A 21,325-nucleotide genomic window follows, 5' to 3' on the forward strand; every position below is an offset into this window, starting at 1 on the left:
TACTCAACACCTAGTAGATAAATGGGGATGGTGAGCTCTGACTTCAGCTCTAAAGGGAAAGCGAGGGTTTAAGTGACCCTTTTCAGCAGGTTCAGGGAGAAAAATGTAGAACAACCCCACACCTATGGCAGTAAAAGCAAAATAACCACTTTTAGAATGGACTGATTTACTGATTTTCCCTTTGGAAAGAGCCACCCAAGGCAGATTTGAGCTCTCCTGAGGAAAAAGAGTTTCCTCAACCTGCCCAGAGGACAGCGTGGCATCTACCCCAAGAGCTGTTCTGGCTCTCAGAACCCACAGTGAAGGCTTTGATGGCTTGTCCTGATGGCCACACAGCTTCTGGAGCCCAAAGCTGGCATCGAGAAGCCCAGCCAAAAGGGAGCAGTCTGGACACTTGTCACCCTACTCTACAAAATTACTACTATTTGATTCAAATAAATTATGCCAGGATATCTAGAATGCAGACTGTGTGCTCCCAAAGAGAGTCTGCCTCAAGCAGACTGAAATACAGGTTTCCCTTTCCCCTCCCATACCAGTAACCTTTTCCAGTCTCTGTTCAGCCAACTGACAGCACACTCAACTCACTGTCACATTTTTTGTTAAAGAAGATTTAAAAGGAATATAGGGAAAGCTTTTTCTCAATTCTCTATTCAAACCTGGATTACCTACATATAAAAGCAACTGTTTCAAAGAGCTCAGTCTAGTTTCTTTTTGGAAATAAACCTAACACCCACCATATGTATTTCCTTCTTCTGCTCAAAAACAACAACACAGTTACCCAACAGTTTTGTGTGAATATGGCATTTCATACAACCAGGATCTCAATTTCTTTGTTTGCTCTGAAAGGGAGCCAAGTTGCACCAATGACTCATGCAATTTTCAAAGGCATTAGATTTTCCACTATGTATCTCTCTTCCCATAATGTCAACATCCCATGCCATTCTCTTATGGTCCGATTCTGTGGCACTAGGGTTAGAAATGGAATTATGCAGGATACACCTGGAGAGCAAAACACTACATCTTTTCTCTAACTCCAAATGGTCCCACACACCTGCAACACTAACCTTGGCTTGTAGAGGCAGCATGAGAGTCGTTTGGTTTGTACTTTGTGTCCATTGATGAAGATCCTCATCCTGGGATCAATATAAAGCACAGCAGCATAGGCACGGAAGGAGCGGCGCTCTGGCTTGCTGCAAGAGAGCCATGTATTTCAGAAAATGCCCAAGAGATACCCTGAGCAAAACAGACAGGTGAAAGGTCTTTCTGTTTTAATTATCATGAAGCTACATTAAGTAAAGCTTTTCTTTAATTCTTCTCCTACTTACGTCTTCTCCAGACTCTTTGTTGAGCTGTACATCATAACTACTGTTACAAGACACTGATACTCATGTTACTGCAGCCTGAAGAGGGAGTTTGAATACATCTGGATAATAATGGCCAAAGGTATAAACGGGACTATTTAAGACTAAAAGTGTGCTCACCTATCAGAGCATTTCCACCCTTCAGTGAGTTAGCAGTACACTGCCAAAGAATCTGCATTACTCACTGACACACACGGTACCACAACATCAGAAAGAAGAGGCAGTGATCAGTGGCAATCATGCCTGCCTTAAAAACAGGCATTAAAGATGCTGAGATCCCTTGGACGACCCCAAGAATTTGCTCAGTGACATCACTCTAATAAATAGACAGAGCTGCTTTACAGAGTCCGAAACTTCCTATGGAAAATTCAAGCACTGCAGGGAAGAAGCACGTAATCTCATCAAAAAGGTAAAGCTTGCTAGGTGTGCCCATGGAGCTCTGAGACCTAATCAAGCATTTGGCCCATTTCAGCTCAGTTTTTTTGTTTTCAGGCTACAAGTGATCAACTCTGCAAACACTCAGCTCTCTCTAAACACGGGCCTGTGCTCTTCCAGCTGCCCTCTGAGCACATTCTTCTTGACCCTCTGCAGGGAGAAGTGCTCCCTGCTCCCTGACAGATGTGATAATACACCCCACCTGCCTTCCATACCATCCACCCATAGAAGCTGACCTGAACAGCAATTTGGGAGTAGCACTGACTCACAACCAGCTCTCATTCTGATGAAAACATTGTTGGTAGGTGTAGAAAATGAAACATGAAGCTTAGGGCTCCTTTTTTTATGATGCCTACAGGACACTGAGTCTTCTGCTTTGGCTAAGCTAAGATCAGCCAGTGCAGGCATTTACCCCAAACACAGCCACAACACCCAGGGGCTGATGCATACATGAACCCCAAACTGCTTAAGAACAAACTACAGATCTTTTAAATTCTCTAATTCACTACAAAAAGAGAATTTAAAAAAAAAAACCCATGTACACAGTATATAACAAGCCCTACACCAAATTTGATCAGGGCCCGTTACACTAGTCACACTTACGTTCCCTCTGGGGGTGTTTCTGCCATCTGAATATCTTGAGGGTCAGAAGTCACATCCAGCTCTGGCTCTCCATTATCCATTAGTTTGAGGTTAAAGATGATCACCAGGGTGCCTGAGCAAGTAACAAGTCAACCAGGTGAATCCCAACAAAACCCCAAATACCTCACTTGTGACCTGCACCATCCACATGTACCTTTCTCGCCATGTATCTTACTGAACTGGTCCATCACTTCCCGTTCTGATTTGAAAGGGGAATACTTGTAAATGAGCTCCGTCTCGATAGCAAATTTCTCCATGTTGTCAGTCACAGGTTCACAGCTCCATGTATTCCAGGTGGGTAGAGGAACGATGACCTGTAAACCCCATTGTATTGAGAGTGACTCAGGCTCTCCCACTGCAGTCAGCCCCTCCTGCAGGTCATGGTCCAGTGACTTACTCCTTCTGACAGCCCCCTAAGTCATCATGAGAGCTCTTTCCAGCTCATTCAGTAGTTTGCATGTCTGTCAAATGCTCAGAGACCCTCTTTGCTAGCCTCTGAGTTGCCTTCTTAAAATATGTCTCAGAGTGAACCATTCCCAAGTCATGTGTATGGTACTGGCTACTCACACTCAATGGCTTTTTTCCCCTTCCCATGTAGCAACTTTCACAAAACTAAAAAAATCCCACTCTGGCTTAATTCTTCTCTTGAACTCAGATATCCTTCACTCATATTAATCCTGATGTCAGTCTTTGATTTTTTAAAGGACGCTAGCAAGGTGGTTTCTGCCATTTAGAGTAACAATATAGATAGAATTATAAACTGCAGCTGCACATCAAGGACACAAATCTCATTCCAGAACTGTGGTCAATCCAAAAACGTAGGCAGAGCTGCTGTGGGAATTAGACTTACTTTACTCTTCCCAACCTGCTTCAGTCATAGGCTGGCTACCAGCATGCACTACCCCTCCCCAGCTTCTCTGCACAGGTCCCTTCAATCCTTCCCTCATACTAGAAGATGCTTTCTGAGATACCACCCCAGTACAAATTTAAATTAGCAACCTTGCCTTGAACAACAATGCCTGTGTTAGCTATTAAAATATACAAGTTTTTCATAGGTAGAACTACACTGACTTTTTATTAAAAATCAAAAATATGTGTAAGAAGACACACCTGCAGTTAATGACCTGTGGGTAGCAACTTTGAACACCTTTAATTCTCTACACAAAATCAAATCAGAGCAGTAAAATTAAATATTTCTCAAACTCAAATTTCATGGGAAAAGGAAATGCAAGATGTCTGGGCATGTCCTGAACTTAGCATAAGGACATCTTTAAGTGACTGAAACAAGCCCTTCAAACTTGCTTCCTCTAGAGAGATTTCTCAATTAGAATTAAAACCAAAAGGAAAAAAAAATGTTGACTTTGCAGAAGCTCTACAGCATAATGCCAAAAGAAAACCATACACTGATCCCATCAGAGTCAGAACCAGCCCTGACAGACTTTTCTGTGAGAGCTGGGCAAATTCAGATGAGGCAGCATTCACTATATTAGTTCATTACAAGAAGTACATGCAAACCTCGTCGATGCCTTCTTCCTCATGGAATGTCCGTGATAAGAGGAGGCAAGTCATGGTGCTATCTTTCTTTGTGAACAGGATAAAATCCTTCCCAATCCGCATGGAACCCCTGTAGACAGAGATCAAACTGTGTGTTACACCTGATGTACCACACTGCTCAGAATGCAGGCCACATTACTGAGCTTTCTTCCCATTATGTTCAGTTCTGAGATGCCAAAACCAGAATTAGGCAGAAGGGCTGAAACAGCAACTACCATTTTTCTCTAAACATCTCATTCCTTTTAGAAGGCATATCAATCTGGGCATTTTCACAATGTTTCAAAACATTTAACACCAGTCACAATGAAAAGGTGCACACCATTGTAGACTCATGCTATGTAGAAAATTTAAACAAAAATATAAAAAAAAAATTAAAAGACAACTGAGGTGTGGCAATAACCTTCAAATCTCTGAGCAGAAATGTCAGTGCAAAAGCAAGCATATTCCTCATTTCACTGTACCCAGAATCAAGTGCAGTAGTCTGGAGACAGAAAATTAATTTCCTAACCTAACTAAAGCTTTACTGGCACTTCAGCTACGGCAGCTTAGCAGCTTGTTGTCACAAAAAGGGACAGTACCCTCCTCCTCCCCACTCTCCTATCCGAAATAGTGTCTTTGCCTCTTCTCTATCTTCTCTACCAAGTTATCCTGTTACCAAGCTCATTCAAAACACCTTAACAGGTAACAATTAACATTGCATCAAAAGAAGTATTGGTGTTACATCAGCACATTTCTCTTCAGACTGGCTTAGATCCATACCACAGTGATACCACAACCTACCTTTCACATGCTGGGGCTTCAGGCAGCATTTCTCAGACGTAATAAAGTCCACCTCTTGTTCAAGGTTAAGAAAGGACAGAGATCTGTCCTGGAAGCATACAGTCAGGATCTGGGATCTGTCCTGCACTGCAGTTGAACCAACAGTGTCTCAAGATCCCCTAATTTTTCCCCCGCAGGTTACAGGGTCCCACTGATTACCGAATAGGATGCATATAATCAAGCCACATGGGTGAGCACAAAACGGAACAGCTGGAGTAAGTCACAAAGCCCTGTAACTTTTCCAAAAACACAGCAAACTTCTTTCTCTTTCCTAGCAAATCCACTCCAACCAGTAGGATTCCTTTCCCACATGTGCTCCTCTGCACTTAATCCTACTTCTCATTGCTTCCATCATTCCCCTTCTCTCTGTATTTGTTTGGTTTAAGTCCATCTCCTTTGCACCAGACAACTTCCCTGTTGGGAGGCTGCAGCACTATTTTGCTCAAATTTTACTACCTGGCTGTAACAGGGAGATGACCATTTTGTTTCCAGCTCTTCCATTATTTTCCCCAAGCTCTTACCTGTACCCTCTGCCTTATGCAAACATAGTGCCAAATCACTATCATCAGCTGTAGAGAGCCTTCTTGGCCACTGGAAATCTACAGCAGATGTTGAGAGAGCTCCTGTCTACCAAACCAGGGGATCTTAAGAGTTCATCTTTTTTTTTTTTTTTTTTTCTGGGAAAAAAGCTACACACCTCTGAGCAAAAAGTACATCGATCACCTGGACTATGACCTCCCCAGTCTCAGGAGGCTGGCTCTTATTGTACGTACGATTTCAAGCCGTTCCCATACTGCCCGATTTGAGTGGACTCAGGTGATCGCTTGGCTGATTTACCAAACTGGATAACACTGGCAGCTTCATCTGCAACAAGAGACAGGGAACAAAAAAGGCTTATTTCAGTGTCCAGACACAAACAGACACATCTTTTAGATAGGGAAAGAAGATAACTCCTTCACCACTGGAAATAGGCCAGAAAACAGGCCAGAAGCCCAAGATGAAGCTGCATCCTGAAGCTGTACTACAGAGCCCTGTGAGATACATGCTGCTTGAAGGCACTGATATTACCAGAAGATTTGTACAGGTCCATGATGTTGACAGAAAGAGTTTTAGGTTTCAGCCTAGTTCACTGTCCCATCTGAACTGCATGAAGATGTTTCTTTTTGAAAATAAAAAAAAAAATCCATAAAAAAATGATCTATTGTGTCCACCACAGTTGTTAATTCTCATAAATTAAGACCCTAAGATGCAGTGGGTCTGTGGTATCCCATGTCCCACTGACACAACACACTTGAGAACACCAGAGCATAAGTCAGGACTATTAAAAAGGTCAGGAATCCAGAATAAACACTGCTATTTCTTCACAGTGCTGAACTGAACACTCTGGTTAATTAAAGCACTAGTAGGACACAAGCTAACTTTGGCAGCAGATTGCTGGAGCCCTGGCAGCAGGACACCTGGGGAGAAAGTCAACATAAGCAGGTCGTACAGCAAATAGCAGAGGATTTCATTAGCACAGGACAAAATGAAAGGACACAATGGCTTTACAGCTAAGAGGGTCTGTTATTTTTAGTTCCAGCCTTTCTATTGTTCAAGGGATAAAGCCTTTTAACATCACCACTAGGACAGAATGACTCCCCTCCCTTCCCCCAAGAGATAATCATTTCACCAGTTTACTGGGAGAAATAAAGTTTAATTCCAGAGACAAGGAACACAAAGTGCCTTAATATCAGGGGTAAAAACAAATGCATACACAAGCTATAAGGGAGCACAAGACATCACTCACCCCACAAGGCAACTCCAGGGAGGCTGAGCCCATGGACAAGCTAAATTTCAGCATGCAGGAGACTCACACAGGCCTATCGGCACTGACCAGTTTTACAGTAAAATATTCAGTACTAACACCATTGGTCTGACATGACATCACTGAGCTGGTATCAGAATGCCATTTTCAGTTGAAATTATATTCAGATTTAAAGACACAAATACAGGAGAACATCTGTGCAAACACCTCGCTGCCTCAATAGCAGTTGTTCTCAGTGGAGCTCCACAGCTATTCCAGAAACAGCTTTGGACTGGATAAGGGTACCTTTGCCTTCCCTGTAGCTTACTGTAGTATTTTCTAGCCAAAGAAAGATAACACTGGAATGTCTTGTATTTGAGATCTGGGTAAGGATGTCGGTGATAATGATCATCATCATCCAATTATTATTATTCTAACTACTATTACTATGTTGGTAAGGAAAGTAGATAGGGCATATTAAAAAGAGGACTATTGGAACCTTTTTGCTCTACAAGCATTTTTTCAGTAACTATTTTTAAGAAACTTTTAGGAAGCCTAAAAAGGCTAAAAAGTAATTATCCAAAGCACTTTCCCTCTCAGGAAAGGTGACCAGATGGTTTATCATTCAATGTTGGATATCTGAGACCACCCAATTATGACTCTTCTTTCAGGTCAGAGGGATGAAGGTGATGCTGAGCAGAGGGGAATGTGAGGTAGAACCTCTCTACAGGCTGTCTTTAGGAGAGATTTAATACTTATATCCCCCCAAGAATCAAGACACAATTTTTTTTTTCCCCAGCTCTTTATAGGCTCTGGAGGGTGTTTAAATTAAGGCTATTTTAGTCACACTGTTTTTGTTTTGTTGTATCTCAGAGTTACTGGATTTAAAAAAGCCAAATTCCCCAGCAATAAAAATAGGTGAGGGAGATCTATGCAAAACAAAGAAGAGAAAAAAACAAGCTGAAAAAATTCACTCAAAATGGCAGGATTTAATTCATTACCTGGGGGAAATTAGCCTAAAGTTAAGTTGACCTTTCCCGAGGAGAGGGGAACAAGGGAAATGCTGTGAGGTCTTTTGTCATTGTAACAAACACAGGACACCAACTCCACATTGGGTAATGACTGGAAACAGACAGTGACTGACAAATAGCTTTGACATATGTTCCTGTAATTTATGACATATGTTCCTGTAATTTATTTTTAAACTCTGTTAACTTTAGAGGAAATATCAATGTTTAGGTTAAACATTTAACCTTAAACAAGGTTAAAGAGACATTTTCTCTTGAGAATTGTGTAGACTGCTCCCCTGAAAGTGGCCCCCAAGAGTCACTGTCCACACACACAAGTGTGTACGCACTCTAAAAGTAGGAGTTGGTCTAAACTCCAACTAAAGTTGGAGTCTAAAGTTCCAGTTCCTCACCATTGTGAGCCTTGGATAAACAGTATTTTTAAAATACAAATAAAGCAACTGCTAAAATACTACATACTAAATACTAAAATACTAATAAAGCAACCAAGACACTACTACTTAATTAACTGCTTCCATTAAAACAAAAGCTTTTTTGAGTTTCCAAACTTCAAAAATTCAGTTGAAAAAAAGCAAGACCTGATATATTTGCTTCAATCTCTCAAAAAACAACAGAATAAGCCCTCTTAAAAAGTATCAGAAGCCAGACAAGGCAGGTGACTGGGTTAAGTCTGCAGAGGTTTACAAAGGTAAGTCACACCTGACTGATTTGGTCACCTTCTACAAGGCACCACTTTCTGTCCATATGGAGAGAGTAGTGGGTGTTGTTTGGATGGACTTCAAGAAAGTGTTGGACACAGTTTAACACAGCCTGCTCCTGGATAAACTGGGGTCAGACCGGGCAAGTGATATACAAAAAAAGTAGGGAACTAGCTCATGGTTCATGCTCAGAAGTGATCATCAATGGTTTTCACTCCAGCTGGCAGGCTGTCACAAGCAGAGACACCAGAGACTGACACTATGCCCCACACTGCTCAACATCTCCATACAGGTTCTGGACAGTGGGGCGCTTTTCAATCCTCACCAGTTTTGTTAATGGGGGTAAATTGGGCACATAAGGAATGCTTTCTTAAGACACCTGGACCAGCTGGAATAATGGGCAAGCAACATTGTGTCTGAAGTTCAAGGGAACTGCAAAGTCTTCCACCTGGGATTAAATAACCCAAGAGCCCAGCACAGACTGGAATCTGCAGGTTGGGAGGAACAGCCTTGCTGGAAGGACAACAAGCTGAGTATGATCCAGCAGTGTCCCACAACAGCCAGGATCCTGGACTGTATCCACAGGGACATTGCCAAAGAGATGGAAATGTGATTATCCCACTCAACTTCCTGTTTGTCAGGCCCTACATGCTGTACTGTGTACAGTTCTGTCTGCTCAATTCAGGAAAGATGCAGACAGACTGAACAGGGTGCAAAGGAGATTATCAGAGGGCTGCAGAAACTGTTCTATGAGAAGAACTAGGTCTCCTTCCTTGAGAAGAGGGGGCCCAGGGGGAATCCCATCATAGTATTTCAGCACTTAAAGGGTAGCTACAAAGGCTACCCTTCCCTAGGAGCCACATGAAAAAGAGGCAATAGATACAAGTTGGATTGGGAGAGGTTTTTTCTTAAAATAAGTAAGACATTTTTTAGAGATCAATCAGTCATTTAATCAATCACTAGAACAACATCACCAGGTATGTGGTGGAGTCCCCCACCACTGGAGAGACAGGGTGCTAAATCATCTCTTCCCTTTCCCAGGAAAGGCTGGAAGAAATTATCATTGGGGCACTTTCCAACCTGAGCACTTCTGTGACAAAAATGCCAGGCAGAGATTTATTTTCTTCAATTGCTTAAGAATAAAACTGCAGTCACTTCCTAAACTAGTTGTTATACTTTCTCAACCTACAAGTTGATTAATTGAATCATTCAACCTGTATTTTGATTCTTTAAATTCATGCAGCACTTCCAGAGCCAGGCATTAGGTAAAAATTCAAGCCTGAGTGGTGATTTCACTGATAGTATGAGAAATCTGATATGCTGTATGAGATCTATTGTTTGGTTTTCTATGGACTCCTATGTAGTTCCTTACAAAAGAGCCAAAGTTTTGGACTATTATTGTCTGTACTGGGGGCAGAGAGTATTTACTGGATAATAATATATTTACTAATACTGGAAATTAGAAAAAGGTTCTTCACCAAAAGGGTGGTCAGACATTGGAACAGGCTCCTCAGGGCAGTGATCATGGTCTCAAGCCTGACAGAACCCCAGGAGAATTTGGATAACTCTCTCAGGCAAAGGGTGGGATTTTGGGGTGTCCTCTGCAGGGCAAGAAGACAGACTCCATGATCCTTGTGGGTCCCTTCCAACTCAGAAGATTCTGTAACTCTGATATCTCTCTGCAGGACATGATGGTTCCTTTGAAAAGAGCTGTCCTGTAACATCACTGAATCCTTGGACCTTATGATAACTCATGAGATGTTTCCAGCTTGAGTACAAATGTATTTTGATTTTGAGACCACACAACCCAGAGTGATCATTAAGAGAACCAATGAAGTGAGTATTGAATGCAGCTGTAGCGGGAATCACTTGACAAACACCCCTAATTTTTTAGAAATGAGGAGTTGTCATTTGTCTTGCTAATCAGAAGCCATCAGACAGAGTAATCAAATCTGACCAACTGTCTCACTATATCCTTCTGTTTTCAGAGCCCACCAGACAAATCTGGAATTGCCCAAGACAGAACAAGACCAAAGAGAACATCAACAAGACAGAGTAACACAAAGAATGTGTTACTGGAACAATTAACTTGAGCCCTTTAGCTCTTCCCTCAGTTTAGAAGTGCCCAGATGCAACTGGGTTTATTCTCCCATCATCCCCAGATGGCACTATATGCAGCCTTCCAAGCCATCCTTCCAGTTGACTTGGGAAGATCCCATGCTAGCATGGGCTCCAACAGCACTACAGCAAGTCATAGAGGTATTCTTTTTAACATGTCAGCTTTGTGTATGATAAAAACAATTTTTAATTAAAGTTATCACGCACAAAAATAAAACACTCCCAAGATCCATGCTTTGTGTTGAAGCAAGGTCTGTATGGAGGGAGAAAAGTCCAAATAAAAGTTTTCTGCTGACATCTCTTAAAGTCATATAGGAGATCTTCAGGGTATCTTTAAAACTGGTAGACCCTGCATTATGAGAAATTAAAGCTCATACCTCTATAGCCAGGAATGGAACCAGAGAGCCCCATACAGCAAGTTTAAACGAAAGACTCTCCTTAGCTGCTTCTGTCCATGCTGACAGGCAAATGGTGCAGCACACAGAGCTTCCACCTGGCTGCCCTTGGTCAAGCATCAAGACAATCCAAGGACATGAATTACGTGGCATTTGCTATATACAATGCATAGCGCTGTGAAATACCCCTGCAACGCACAGTATCTACAAATCTTTACTGAGCATTTCAGGCTATCAGGATAAAATTCTTCAACATTTAGCTGAAAGATTAGTCTAAAGAAGCCACTTAATAGCTGTCCTGGGTAACCCAAGTATTATTGTATTTCATATCTATCTGTGCCCAAATTTGAAAGTCTCTTTAAGACCTGGTGGTGTGGCCAGAATCAGAATCACAGGATTCTGGGTGGGGGCAGGTGAGTGTCAAATTCTTTAAAGTCAAGGCATTCAGGCCGACCTTCTTCTCTCCCCTCATAGCTTTTGCTCAAGGCAGAGGCTCTGCTATGGGCATTTTTTTCCTCTGTTTCTCTCTGACCTCCAGAGGAGGTTTTTCAGGTAGGTTTTCTGTGCTCACAACAGTAGCAACTGTTGCTACAAAATGGGACACTATTTCACAGTTGAAAATTGTTTCAGAGTGAATTTTGCAACACCTGTCTGCAGCTGTAGCATGGTGCTAGGAGGAGTGAAGAGGCCCCAGTCCCTGCAGCTGCTACAGCTGCCAGCAGCACCCAGCTAATGCAAGAAGTCACAGAGTCTGAGTTGGCTGCCCTGCTATCCTCTGCCAAGACGAAGGTGAAGTCCTTCCACAGGTTCTAGTCCTTGATGGAGTACCAGCTGCCAGAGCGTGCCAGCTGTGTACACCAATCGAGCTGCTGCCCCAGAGATAAGAGGGAGGGCTGCTGCCATTTTCCCTTTGTCTTCCCGCACACGGTTGTCCACGGCAAGCATCATCTTGGGGAAAGATGTCACTCTGTCATTTTGAGTTTCTCTTTGTTCCCAGGGAGTCCATGACATTTAGCAGTTTTGTATCTAGTCATTATTTACTGTTAGTTTGTGCCTGTTGTTGTTTTGCTTGTTAGTAAACTGTTATTTTTTCATTTATTTCTACCCATTTATTTCCTGTGGAAAGGGATTGGTTAAAACTAAGGGGACATAACTCATTTCAGAGCATCCCCCTTAAATTGTCTTAAACCAAGACAATAGTCAATACTTAAATCCCATTTTGTCACAACACCAGCACTACAGAAGCAATAACTGTATAAAAGCTGCCATGAAATTCTGTGGTATTAGAACAGACATCTGGCACATTCCAGTTTTCAACACAGACAGAGAAGGTTGTATTTTCCTCTGCCTGATTCTAAGGGTTATCAGAAGGCCACACTTCAATCTCATAGCTTTTTTTTATGGATGGGGCTTTACTGTTTCCTTCAGTTAAACCGGTGGCAGAAAAGTACTCTTGGGAGACCCATTTAGCATCCTTAATTGTATTCCAAAGAATATACAGAAAGTACCTAGATTTCAAACCAAATTCCTTAATGGAAGTCACAAATCTGTGGATTAAAGCACATATTAAATTGAATGAAATGCTCATATCTATATGGGTTTGGGCTGGGACAGAGTTCAATCTCTCCATGCTAATTTGCATGGGACTGTATTTTAGAGAAGAGTGTTGCTAATACAGGGTTTTCATTAGTGAACACAGCTTACACAGCATAAATGTCTTTTCTGCTTCTCAAACTGCACCACCAGCAAGCAGGCTAGGTTGCACAAGAAGTTGGGAGGGGACAAGTTTGGGATAGCTGATCCCAACTGACCCAAGGGATACCAAACAGTATCATAAAATCCCAGAATGGTTTGGATTAGAACAGGCCTTGAAGACCATCTGGTTCCACACCCTGACATGGGCAAGGATTCCTTCCACTAGACCACATTGCTCCAAGCTCCATGCAACTTGATGTAGTGCTCACCAGATAAAGCTGGGGAAGTAGGAGCAAGAGGGGCACATGTGGCCTTACAGTATTCGCCTTCCCAAGTCACTGTTCCACATGATGGAGGCCTGCTCTCCTGGGGGTGGCTGAACACTTGCCTGCCCATAGGAAGTGGGGAATGAATTCCTTGGTTTGCGGTGCTTGCATACACAGCTTTTGTTTTCCCTACTGAACTGTCTTTACTTCAACCCATTAAGTTTTCACATTTTACCCCCTTCTGATTCTCTCCACCGTCCCAGTGGAGATGGAGTAAGCACCTGTGTATGGCTGAGTTGCTAGCTGGGATTGAACTATGAAAATATCACAACAGGAACTTAAAAGTACTGAGGAATCAGTGCAAAAACGTTAGTTGTTGCTTATTTACCCATTTCCTTTGTCTTCTACAAATTCACCTCCCAATTTCACCTAATTTTTCTGCCCTGTACGGAGCTCCTCACAGGATGACTTACCAGTCCTCAAGACTCAAAGGTGGGTTGACGGTGCTCATTGATGCTAAAGTAAAGCAGAAAAGCTTTTAGCTTTCTCCTGCTAGATACAACACTAATTTACAGCAATACTTACAAGGCAGAAATACATTTGCTATATTCTCATATTACTGAGGTTTTATATTGTCCAGTATTGATCTCAGACACAATGTCCATGATGAAATAATGGCAAACTGTTTTCAAAGCAGAACCTTAATTTCTGCCATAGCACACCTTCTGGTTAGAGTTGAGATACATCAATCATCTGGCAGCCACATGGGGAAAAAGCTTATGCCATCAAACCTTGTACTTGTTCCCCCTTCTTGCTCCACAATTCTCCCTTCAGGCCCAAGACCAACTTCAGTGTACTGGGAAACTTCAAGCCAGGCTGACCCAACTCTATAATGCAGCAAAACAATTTTCTTTTGACCAGATTAGTTTACTGCAATGGAAGAGGTAAATGGTTTGATATGTATATATGGTGTGAAAGAGCAAGTGGAGAGGCTGAAACATGTATACAGGCATGGAACATGTCCTTTTCAATGAAATTAAGCTGTTAATTCAACTTAAACCACAACATGAAACCTCAGCTTGCAAATGCAGGTATAACTTTCTGTCACTTACTTGAATCCATTCCTGTTCCATCATCCAAAAAACATAATATGAATCCACCTCGTAGGTCCTCTCGTCGCTCTGCATGAGAAGTAGTCACAGCTCCCATAAGCAGAAGTTAAAAATACCATAAAATGGGATTGGTGTTAACAACAAAAGTAACACAACAAATAGGACTTTTAAACCTGCAATATGGCTAAGCTGTAAGAAAGAGCACCAGATTTTTGTTACAGGATGACTAAGAACTTCTTCACTACAAAACTGCACTATAAAACTGTATTGTGTCAGTGGAGTTTTTTAGCATCCACTACAAAGAGCAACTCGCTTCACCTGACCTCAGATGAAGGTTGACTTAATTGCTTCCCCAAGATATTTGTAAAGGCATTCCTTTTTGAAAGACAACAGGTACTATGGCACAGAAGAAATGGTAGAACAATAGAATTATTCATGTTGGAAAAGACCCTTAAGATCATCAAGTCCAATCACAAATGTAACACAGCTGAGTTCACTAAACCATGCCCCTAAACACCAGATCTACATATTTTTAAAATATGGGTAGGTAGTGACTCCCCCACTGCCCTGGGCAGCCTGTTCCAGTGTCTGACTACACTTTCAGCGAAGAAATTTTCCCTAATATCCAATCTAAACTTCTTCTGCCACAATTTGTGGCTATCTTCTCTTGTTCCTGTCACTTGTTACCTGGGAGAAGAGCCAACCCCTACCTGGCTGCACTCTCCTGTCACGGATTTGTAGGAGCAAGAAGGGCCCCCACAAACATCCTTTTCTTCAGGCTGAGCCCCCCAGCTTCCTTAGCTACTTCTCATCAGACTTGTGCTTCAGGCCCTTGTTCAGCTCCCTTACCCTTCTCTGGACATGCTCCAGCCACTCAATATCTTTCTTGTCTGGAGGGGCCCAGTACTGACCCCAGGATTGGGAATAAGCACTCTCACTCTTATTCAATACAGGACAAATACATATGTAGCCTAAATCTAAGTTAACTACTGACTTAACTGCAGACATGCAAGGAAGCAGCATTCGTGACTTACCAGTATAAATGTCTATTCTCGTGGCATCTGCATCTCTGCAGAGAAATAAAAGCACAATTGATATCCAAACGTTAAAACAGAAATGAAGCTAAAAATTCAGGCATACACAAGCATTTCCAAAATAATTGGCCGTACAGATCAAAGTCCTCAGAGGCCCCACAGTCATCACTGACAGAAAACATTGTTCTACATTTGGCTATTTGAACCTAAACTCCTGCATTAAGACAATGCTAGCACACAAACAGTTCTGGTGACAGGAAGTACCACTGGCATTCTAACAAAAGTCATTCTGGGGCTGGGAATCAAATGAATACATACTTCTGAGCTCCCTCCTGTACAAAACAAACAACACCTATAGTTTTTCTGTCAAGCTGTCTACAAAAGGTTTAGTAACTCCACATAAAGCTTCATTCCAATACATTCAAGATTGTTACAGGAAACTGTCATTACAAGATCACTGAAGTGAGTCCCTTCACACACTGCATCCTCCTCTGTATTTGAAAGAACAGCATGTAGAGCACTACTTCCTTCTTCCCTCTTTGTTTGCTGAGTTATAGAGCTGTAACAAAGCCCCACCTGACAAATGCCATAGCCACTTTGTTTCAATTTTGCACCTCTAGCCCAGCCTAGCTACTTCTTCCCAAAAGACAACCTCTCCATAGCCAGAGGGGAATTAAGAGGTGAAGGGGAAACCACCCCCGAAGACCCTACATTTTCCTACGTTGTTGCAACCCTGAACACAGCACCAGCTCACATGCGAGTGCACACACACACACACAGAGCTGATTCCTTAAATAGAAGCTTTCCAACTCAAAAATGCCCCAGTTTCAGCTCCTTAAATGACAAATGCACACCGTGACAAACCACATTTGAGAGAAAACAATCCCAAAATACTTTTGTAGTGCTCCATGACAGTACTTCCTCTAGCTCAAGAGAAAAGCACACAAGACTTGGGAGGTCGCTATAGCAGGGATTCCTCCCACACACAGGTGAGACAGGTGGCCCAACACCTGCAATTTCCAAAGACCATATCTCTTGAAGTGTCAAAATTCCTTCAGCAGTTCTTGCTCTATTTTTCAGCATCCCACTTCTGATTTGATTTTCATTGTCATGTTTGATATTATGATTTTTAGATATCAGAAGAGTCACAGGTCCTGCAATATTTATTTTAGCAATTTCTTTACACAAAAAGGCAGACTAGTTTTTTCTTCAAATCTGTCTTGTGTCTGCTATCAATTTCCTTTCCAATACGAGTTGTTCCAGGATTCATTCAAACATGTCTTTCCAGGAATACATTTTTTTTAGGGGGTTGATGTGGCAATATAAGAGGAGCAAGTGGAATACTCATACTTAATTGCAGCAATGTCTTCTATTTTCTTGTAAAGTCTACTAGAAGTGAAAATTGCTTAAGATCAACTAATACATTAGTGAATTAAATCTTAACCAAAGTTATCTTAGAAATTAGGCAGTCTCAGGTACATACCTGGCGTTATCTACAAGTTCAGCAAGGGCTCCAAACAAGAACTCATGGGTAGTTCTGCAATGAAACAGAAACCAGCAGAGTTACACCAACACTTAAAAAAGAGACCTTTAAACAAACAAGAATCTCAACTATATTTTAAACAAATCCAGTCAAACGGGTACAACACTGTGATATGGCTCACAGCAGACTAGGAACAAGTGATTTACTGTCTGCCAGAGGCAGCCATGCAGCAGCCAGTCTGCCCCAAATTGCAGCTCACTATGGTCTCAAACATATTGCAGCTACACAGATATGATAAAGAACACGATGATTTGATGAACCACCCTACAACCTAGTCAACAGTTCATGGAAGTCTTTATACAGCACAATAACAGGTCTTTTCACAGCAACTAAATACTGCCTGTAAGTAAATATGGCCAGATAAGGATTATCATAGAATAACAGAACAGTCTGAGTTGGAACGGACCTTAAAGCTAACTTCTTTCCAATCCTCCTGTCATGGGTAAGGACACCTTGCTCCAAGCCCTGTCCAATCTGGCCTTGAACACTTTCCAGGGATGTGGTAGCCACAACCACTCTGGGCAACAAAATATTAACAACATTATGAACAAAGTGAGTCTCCCCCTGCACACAGTTAGTTGCAGAAGTTATTTGTGACAGAAAAATGCTTCCAGATCCTGGTTAACATCCAGCAGGTGCAACTGCTACTAATCCAGAGAAAGAGTCTTCTGACACCACTGTACCACATCACTTTCTCAACTTCACACTAAAATAATGAACTCAGCTACCACTTCAGCACAATCTCAAGAGACATGTTTAGTTTCCAGCCTCACAACTGCCACCTCTTTTAAGCACCTCCCATTTGGAAGCCATTAGTTATATGCCTCAATAATTGAAATAATACAAAAAGTGAGAAAAACTTAAGCAGCTAATAAAAATCATTATAATATATTGTCTGTTGACATAAAAGCCATATCTCCACTTCATGGCCAAGCTGGCAACCTAACTTCAAAATCTAACAATTTTTTCAAACATAGATGAGCCACATCCACCATAAGGTTAACAGCAAAGACATGGAGAAACAGTTGATGGGATTTGTTACTCCTCTAGGTTATTCAATGAAGAGACCAAGACCTCAGAAACCAGTTTTATCAACATTTCAGTTTGTACAAAACCTTCAGATACAGACAACAGGTGACCAAAAAGAAGGTATTTCTTCAAATTTTCAGCCTTCCAAGAACAGACACATAGGTACTTCCCACACATAAAATATATAGCTGTCCACACTGTTAATAACCATAAAAAAAACCTTTCATATTCATCTTCAGGTTTATCTCATTGAACCCACCAACCCAAGCTCCATTCAGAGCAAAATACATCAGGCTTTAAACTTATCACTAAAACCATGGGAACAGAGATTTCCCTATCTCCATTCTCCTGTAGAGACAAGACCAATGGGAACAGTGTTTAGAAGACTATCTACCCAATCAAAAAGCTTCCATAGGAATACAATCTTGGTGTTCCTTCCTTTGAACAAGATTACCTGCTGTCCTGGTTTCAGCAGGGATAGAGTTAATTTTCTTCTCAGCAGGTGTTAGTTGTGTTTTGGATTTAGTGTGAGAATCTTGATAACACACCAAAGTCTGGTGCCAAGTCATGCATACCTAAGTCAAGGACTTTTCACAGTCCTGTGCTAGTCAGCTGTACAAGAAGCTGGAGGGGAGCATGGTCAGGGCAGCTGATCCAAACCAGTCAGAGGAATATTCTGTACCACAGAATGTTCTGCTCAGTCTACAAACCGGGGAAGCTGGCCAAGAAGGGCCAATCACTCTTGGGGGACAGGCAGGGCATGGGTCAGTAGGTGCTGAGCAATTGTATTGAGCATCACTTGATTTTTCAGATTTATTCCTCTCTTTTTCCTATTATTATCATATGCTTCTTCACTCCAATATTTGAATTGTTCTTTTCTCAGCCCATGGGTTTTAGTCTTGTAGCATTCACCTCCCCATTCCACTGCGGAGGTGAGTAAGCAGATATGTAAGATGATTACAGATTTCAAGTGTTCTCTTGAGTTTACAAGTGTCTATTCAGTTCCACAGATCAACATCACAGAATTTTATTTAGGAAGTAACCCATAAGCAAATGGATGCTTTAGCACTAGTAACTATGCTTTATGAGCACCTTTTACTCCACAATTTTAGGAATACTTCAAAGAAAATATGCAAATAAGATACAAACAAGGATTTCCAAAGAAAGATGATAGAACAAAATAATTGATAGCATAGCTACAGATAGTAAGAAATGCAAAACAAATTATCTCCACATAGCCTGACACTATTGATCTTGGTCATCTCCCAAAACTGCAACCTCTTGTGCTGACACAAGCAAAGGGAAACCTTGCTGGAAACCCTGCTACAAGCCAGTGAAATTCACCCCAGCTATTTATCACTAACAGAAATGAATATATACTATAAAAGTCATCTATTCAATTTATGAATTTGAATACACTTGTCAATATCTAACTTAAATCAGATTAAGTGCTTTGGTGTGATTTATTTAGCTCATCTCAAACAAACCCATGGTCATCTTGCCTCACAGTCAAAAGTGCCTGAAATATTTCACACCCATCATGATTAACCAGCGAACATTTCTCACACCTCCTCAAAAAAGTTTGGGATTATTTTACTTGCAACACAACTTCAAAAAAACAAGACAAACTGTTGGCAAAATGAAGCCTTTCAGAATTTGCAAGTAACCTGCAAACACGGTGAGTTTATTTTAGATAGACATCATCAGAGGCAACAACAACATGCATTAGAGTATCCAAAATACAACTATTACTGCCATACAAGGGGTGAAACAACATATAGAAGGGAGTAAAGTAGTATCAAAATCCATAGTGTCAACAACAGCTCATCTGAGTAGACAAAGACTGGCCTGGATCATCCCACAGTGTGCATGTCCCATTTAAGCCAGCTCCATGCAGAACTGGAGGCCTGACAAGGAATCTAAAAAGGGAGTCCAACACTGGCAATTTATTGAAATATAGGTGACAAAAGATCAAGTTAGATGGCTCTAAAACACGACCAACTTCAAAGAGCTCTACAAAAAATAATTTGGAATAACGTCCCAAGGGAAGAAAAACTTGCTTTGTGAGAAGTTACTACAGGAATCTCCTGCTTGAACCTAGTTGGACTCCCCTCTGCAGACAAGTACCTAATTAGTAATGAGAGAATTAGGACTTCACTTTTCTTCTGAAGGAGGGCACATCTGGGAAAATGTTTTATTTTGGCACATGCACCAGGAACAACAGCCATTCTCTAAGTAATGCACTCTGTTTTGGTCCAAAACAGACAAAAAGCACAAGAAGGGGGAATTTCAGGGGAGTAGGGAAATATTGTTGGTCTGATATTACTAGTTTTCTTCAAGTCCATAATTTAGTCATCTTGAAGTCTATTTGAGTGACCTTCTTCCACTCCAACTGTATTCACCGGGACAATTCTAGTTACACAACAATACATAAGTTGCAAGCTAAAGGCTTATCCTCAACTTTTAACAAAATCATTCTAGTTTTTATTATAAATATTCAAAATATGCAAACTGGCTGGTCTCTGTTATATTTTTGGCATCATCTCAATGAGTAACTTTAGAAGCATCTTAATGTTACAGCATTTGTTAAGGAAAACCATTGGAAAGGTAAGCAGGTGATGCCAGAAAGTCATAAAACAACGCACATGTAATTTTCATGTGCTTATGCACACTGATTTTCATTCTAGGATTTAAAAGTACTTCAACATAGAAACGTAAGGGTTGAAAAAAAAACCTTTAAAGGTCATCTAAATGTCATCTCCAGCCATGGGCAGGAATACCTTCCACAAGGCCAGGTTCCTCCAAGCCCCATCCAACCTGACGTTAGATACTTTGAGGGATGGGGCAGCCACAGCTTCTCTGGGCACCCTGTGCCAGGGCCTCACTCACTCACACAGGGAAGAACATCTTCCTCCTACTGAGTGTGAATCTACACTCTTAGGTTAAAGCCATTGCCCTCTGTCTCACCACTACAGAACTTAATAAAAAGTCTGTCTCCACTATTCGTCAAGTAATGTACTTGGAAAAGCACAGCAATATTTCTACTTTTAACAAATAGTGCAACTTATTCGACTCATGTAGATGCTGTTAGATGCTCTGGCTCCACGTGCCATCAGACATGTAAGCATTAAGCTGCCATTAGAAAGATCTGTTGCAGGTCCTCAAGCTCAGGGACCTGATCAACTGTCTCCCGTAAAGCACTCCAGACTGAGTGCTCTGAGTTAGACGTATGGAAACTTTTCTGAAAGGTCTTAAGAAAGGAGGGGGGGGGGGAGAGCATAATTTTCTTCTGCACCCTAGCAGCCAGATGGTTGGTCTTTCACTGTAATTTAAAGAACTTCCACCTCCTTGACTATGAGAACACACTCAGCACTGAACTAGAATTTATCCAAGATAGGATGATCTTCCTCAGCAAGAGAGCAGTCCAGAGGAGACAAGTCTCCTGTATCAAAATCCCTATACTGGCCTTGGGTTGATTTGGAGATTGGCTCTTTTTCTTTTTGCTCATTTTTTTTACTGGAGGAGCAGGAGAGGTTGTTTGTTATGGGTTAGTTTGGTACTTTCTTTCTTTTTATAATGACTTCCATTACTCCCATTGCCATTCTTCAGGAAGCATTTCACTTATGCACTTATTTCCATAACCTCAAGAGGCTCTTTGCTCATGACCGACAAGGAGCCCCGGCTTTGGCTTATCCAAGCACTGGCTTCCAACTCTTTCCAAGAATTCAGTAATGCAGGTATTACTGCACACATGCAGCACACCACAAGCAGACAGCAGCGTAAGCACAATGACAACATGAAGTAGCTTTAATA

General features: G+C 41.5%; 1 protein-coding gene across 7 annotated transcripts in view; it reads right to left on the reverse strand.

Moving 5' to 3' along the window:
* MORC2 (MORC family CW-type zinc finger 2) overlaps positions 1 to 21,325 on the reverse strand; it is a 51,735-nt gene that overhangs the window by 28,628 nt on the left and 1,782 nt on the right. For 5 of the 7 annotated variants that reach the window (XM_021536776.3, XM_021536774.3, XM_021536772.3 and 2 more), the window contains exons 2-9: positions 16,424 to 16,477; positions 14,941 to 14,975; positions 13,907 to 13,975; positions 5,585 to 5,675; positions 3,954 to 4,062; positions 2,593 to 2,752; positions 2,400 to 2,511; positions 1,065 to 1,190 (exon numbers count right to left, since the gene is read on the reverse strand). In XM_021536776.3, the coding sequence (XP_021392451.1) occupies positions 1,065 to 1,190; positions 2,400 to 2,511; positions 2,593 to 2,752; positions 3,954 to 4,062; positions 5,585 to 5,675; positions 13,907 to 13,916 (608 nt within the window). In that variant the 5' untranslated portion in view covers positions 13,917 to 13,975; positions 14,941 to 14,975; positions 16,424 to 16,477. The other 2 variants (XM_021536777.2, XM_021536778.3) reach the window with 2 other exon arrangements.

Source organism: Lonchura striata, chromosome 18, assembly GCF_046129695.1.
Source record: "Lonchura striata isolate bLonStr1 chromosome 18, bLonStr1.mat, whole genome shotgun sequence".
NCBI lineage: Eukaryota > Metazoa > Chordata > Aves > Passeriformes > Estrildidae > Lonchura > Lonchura striata.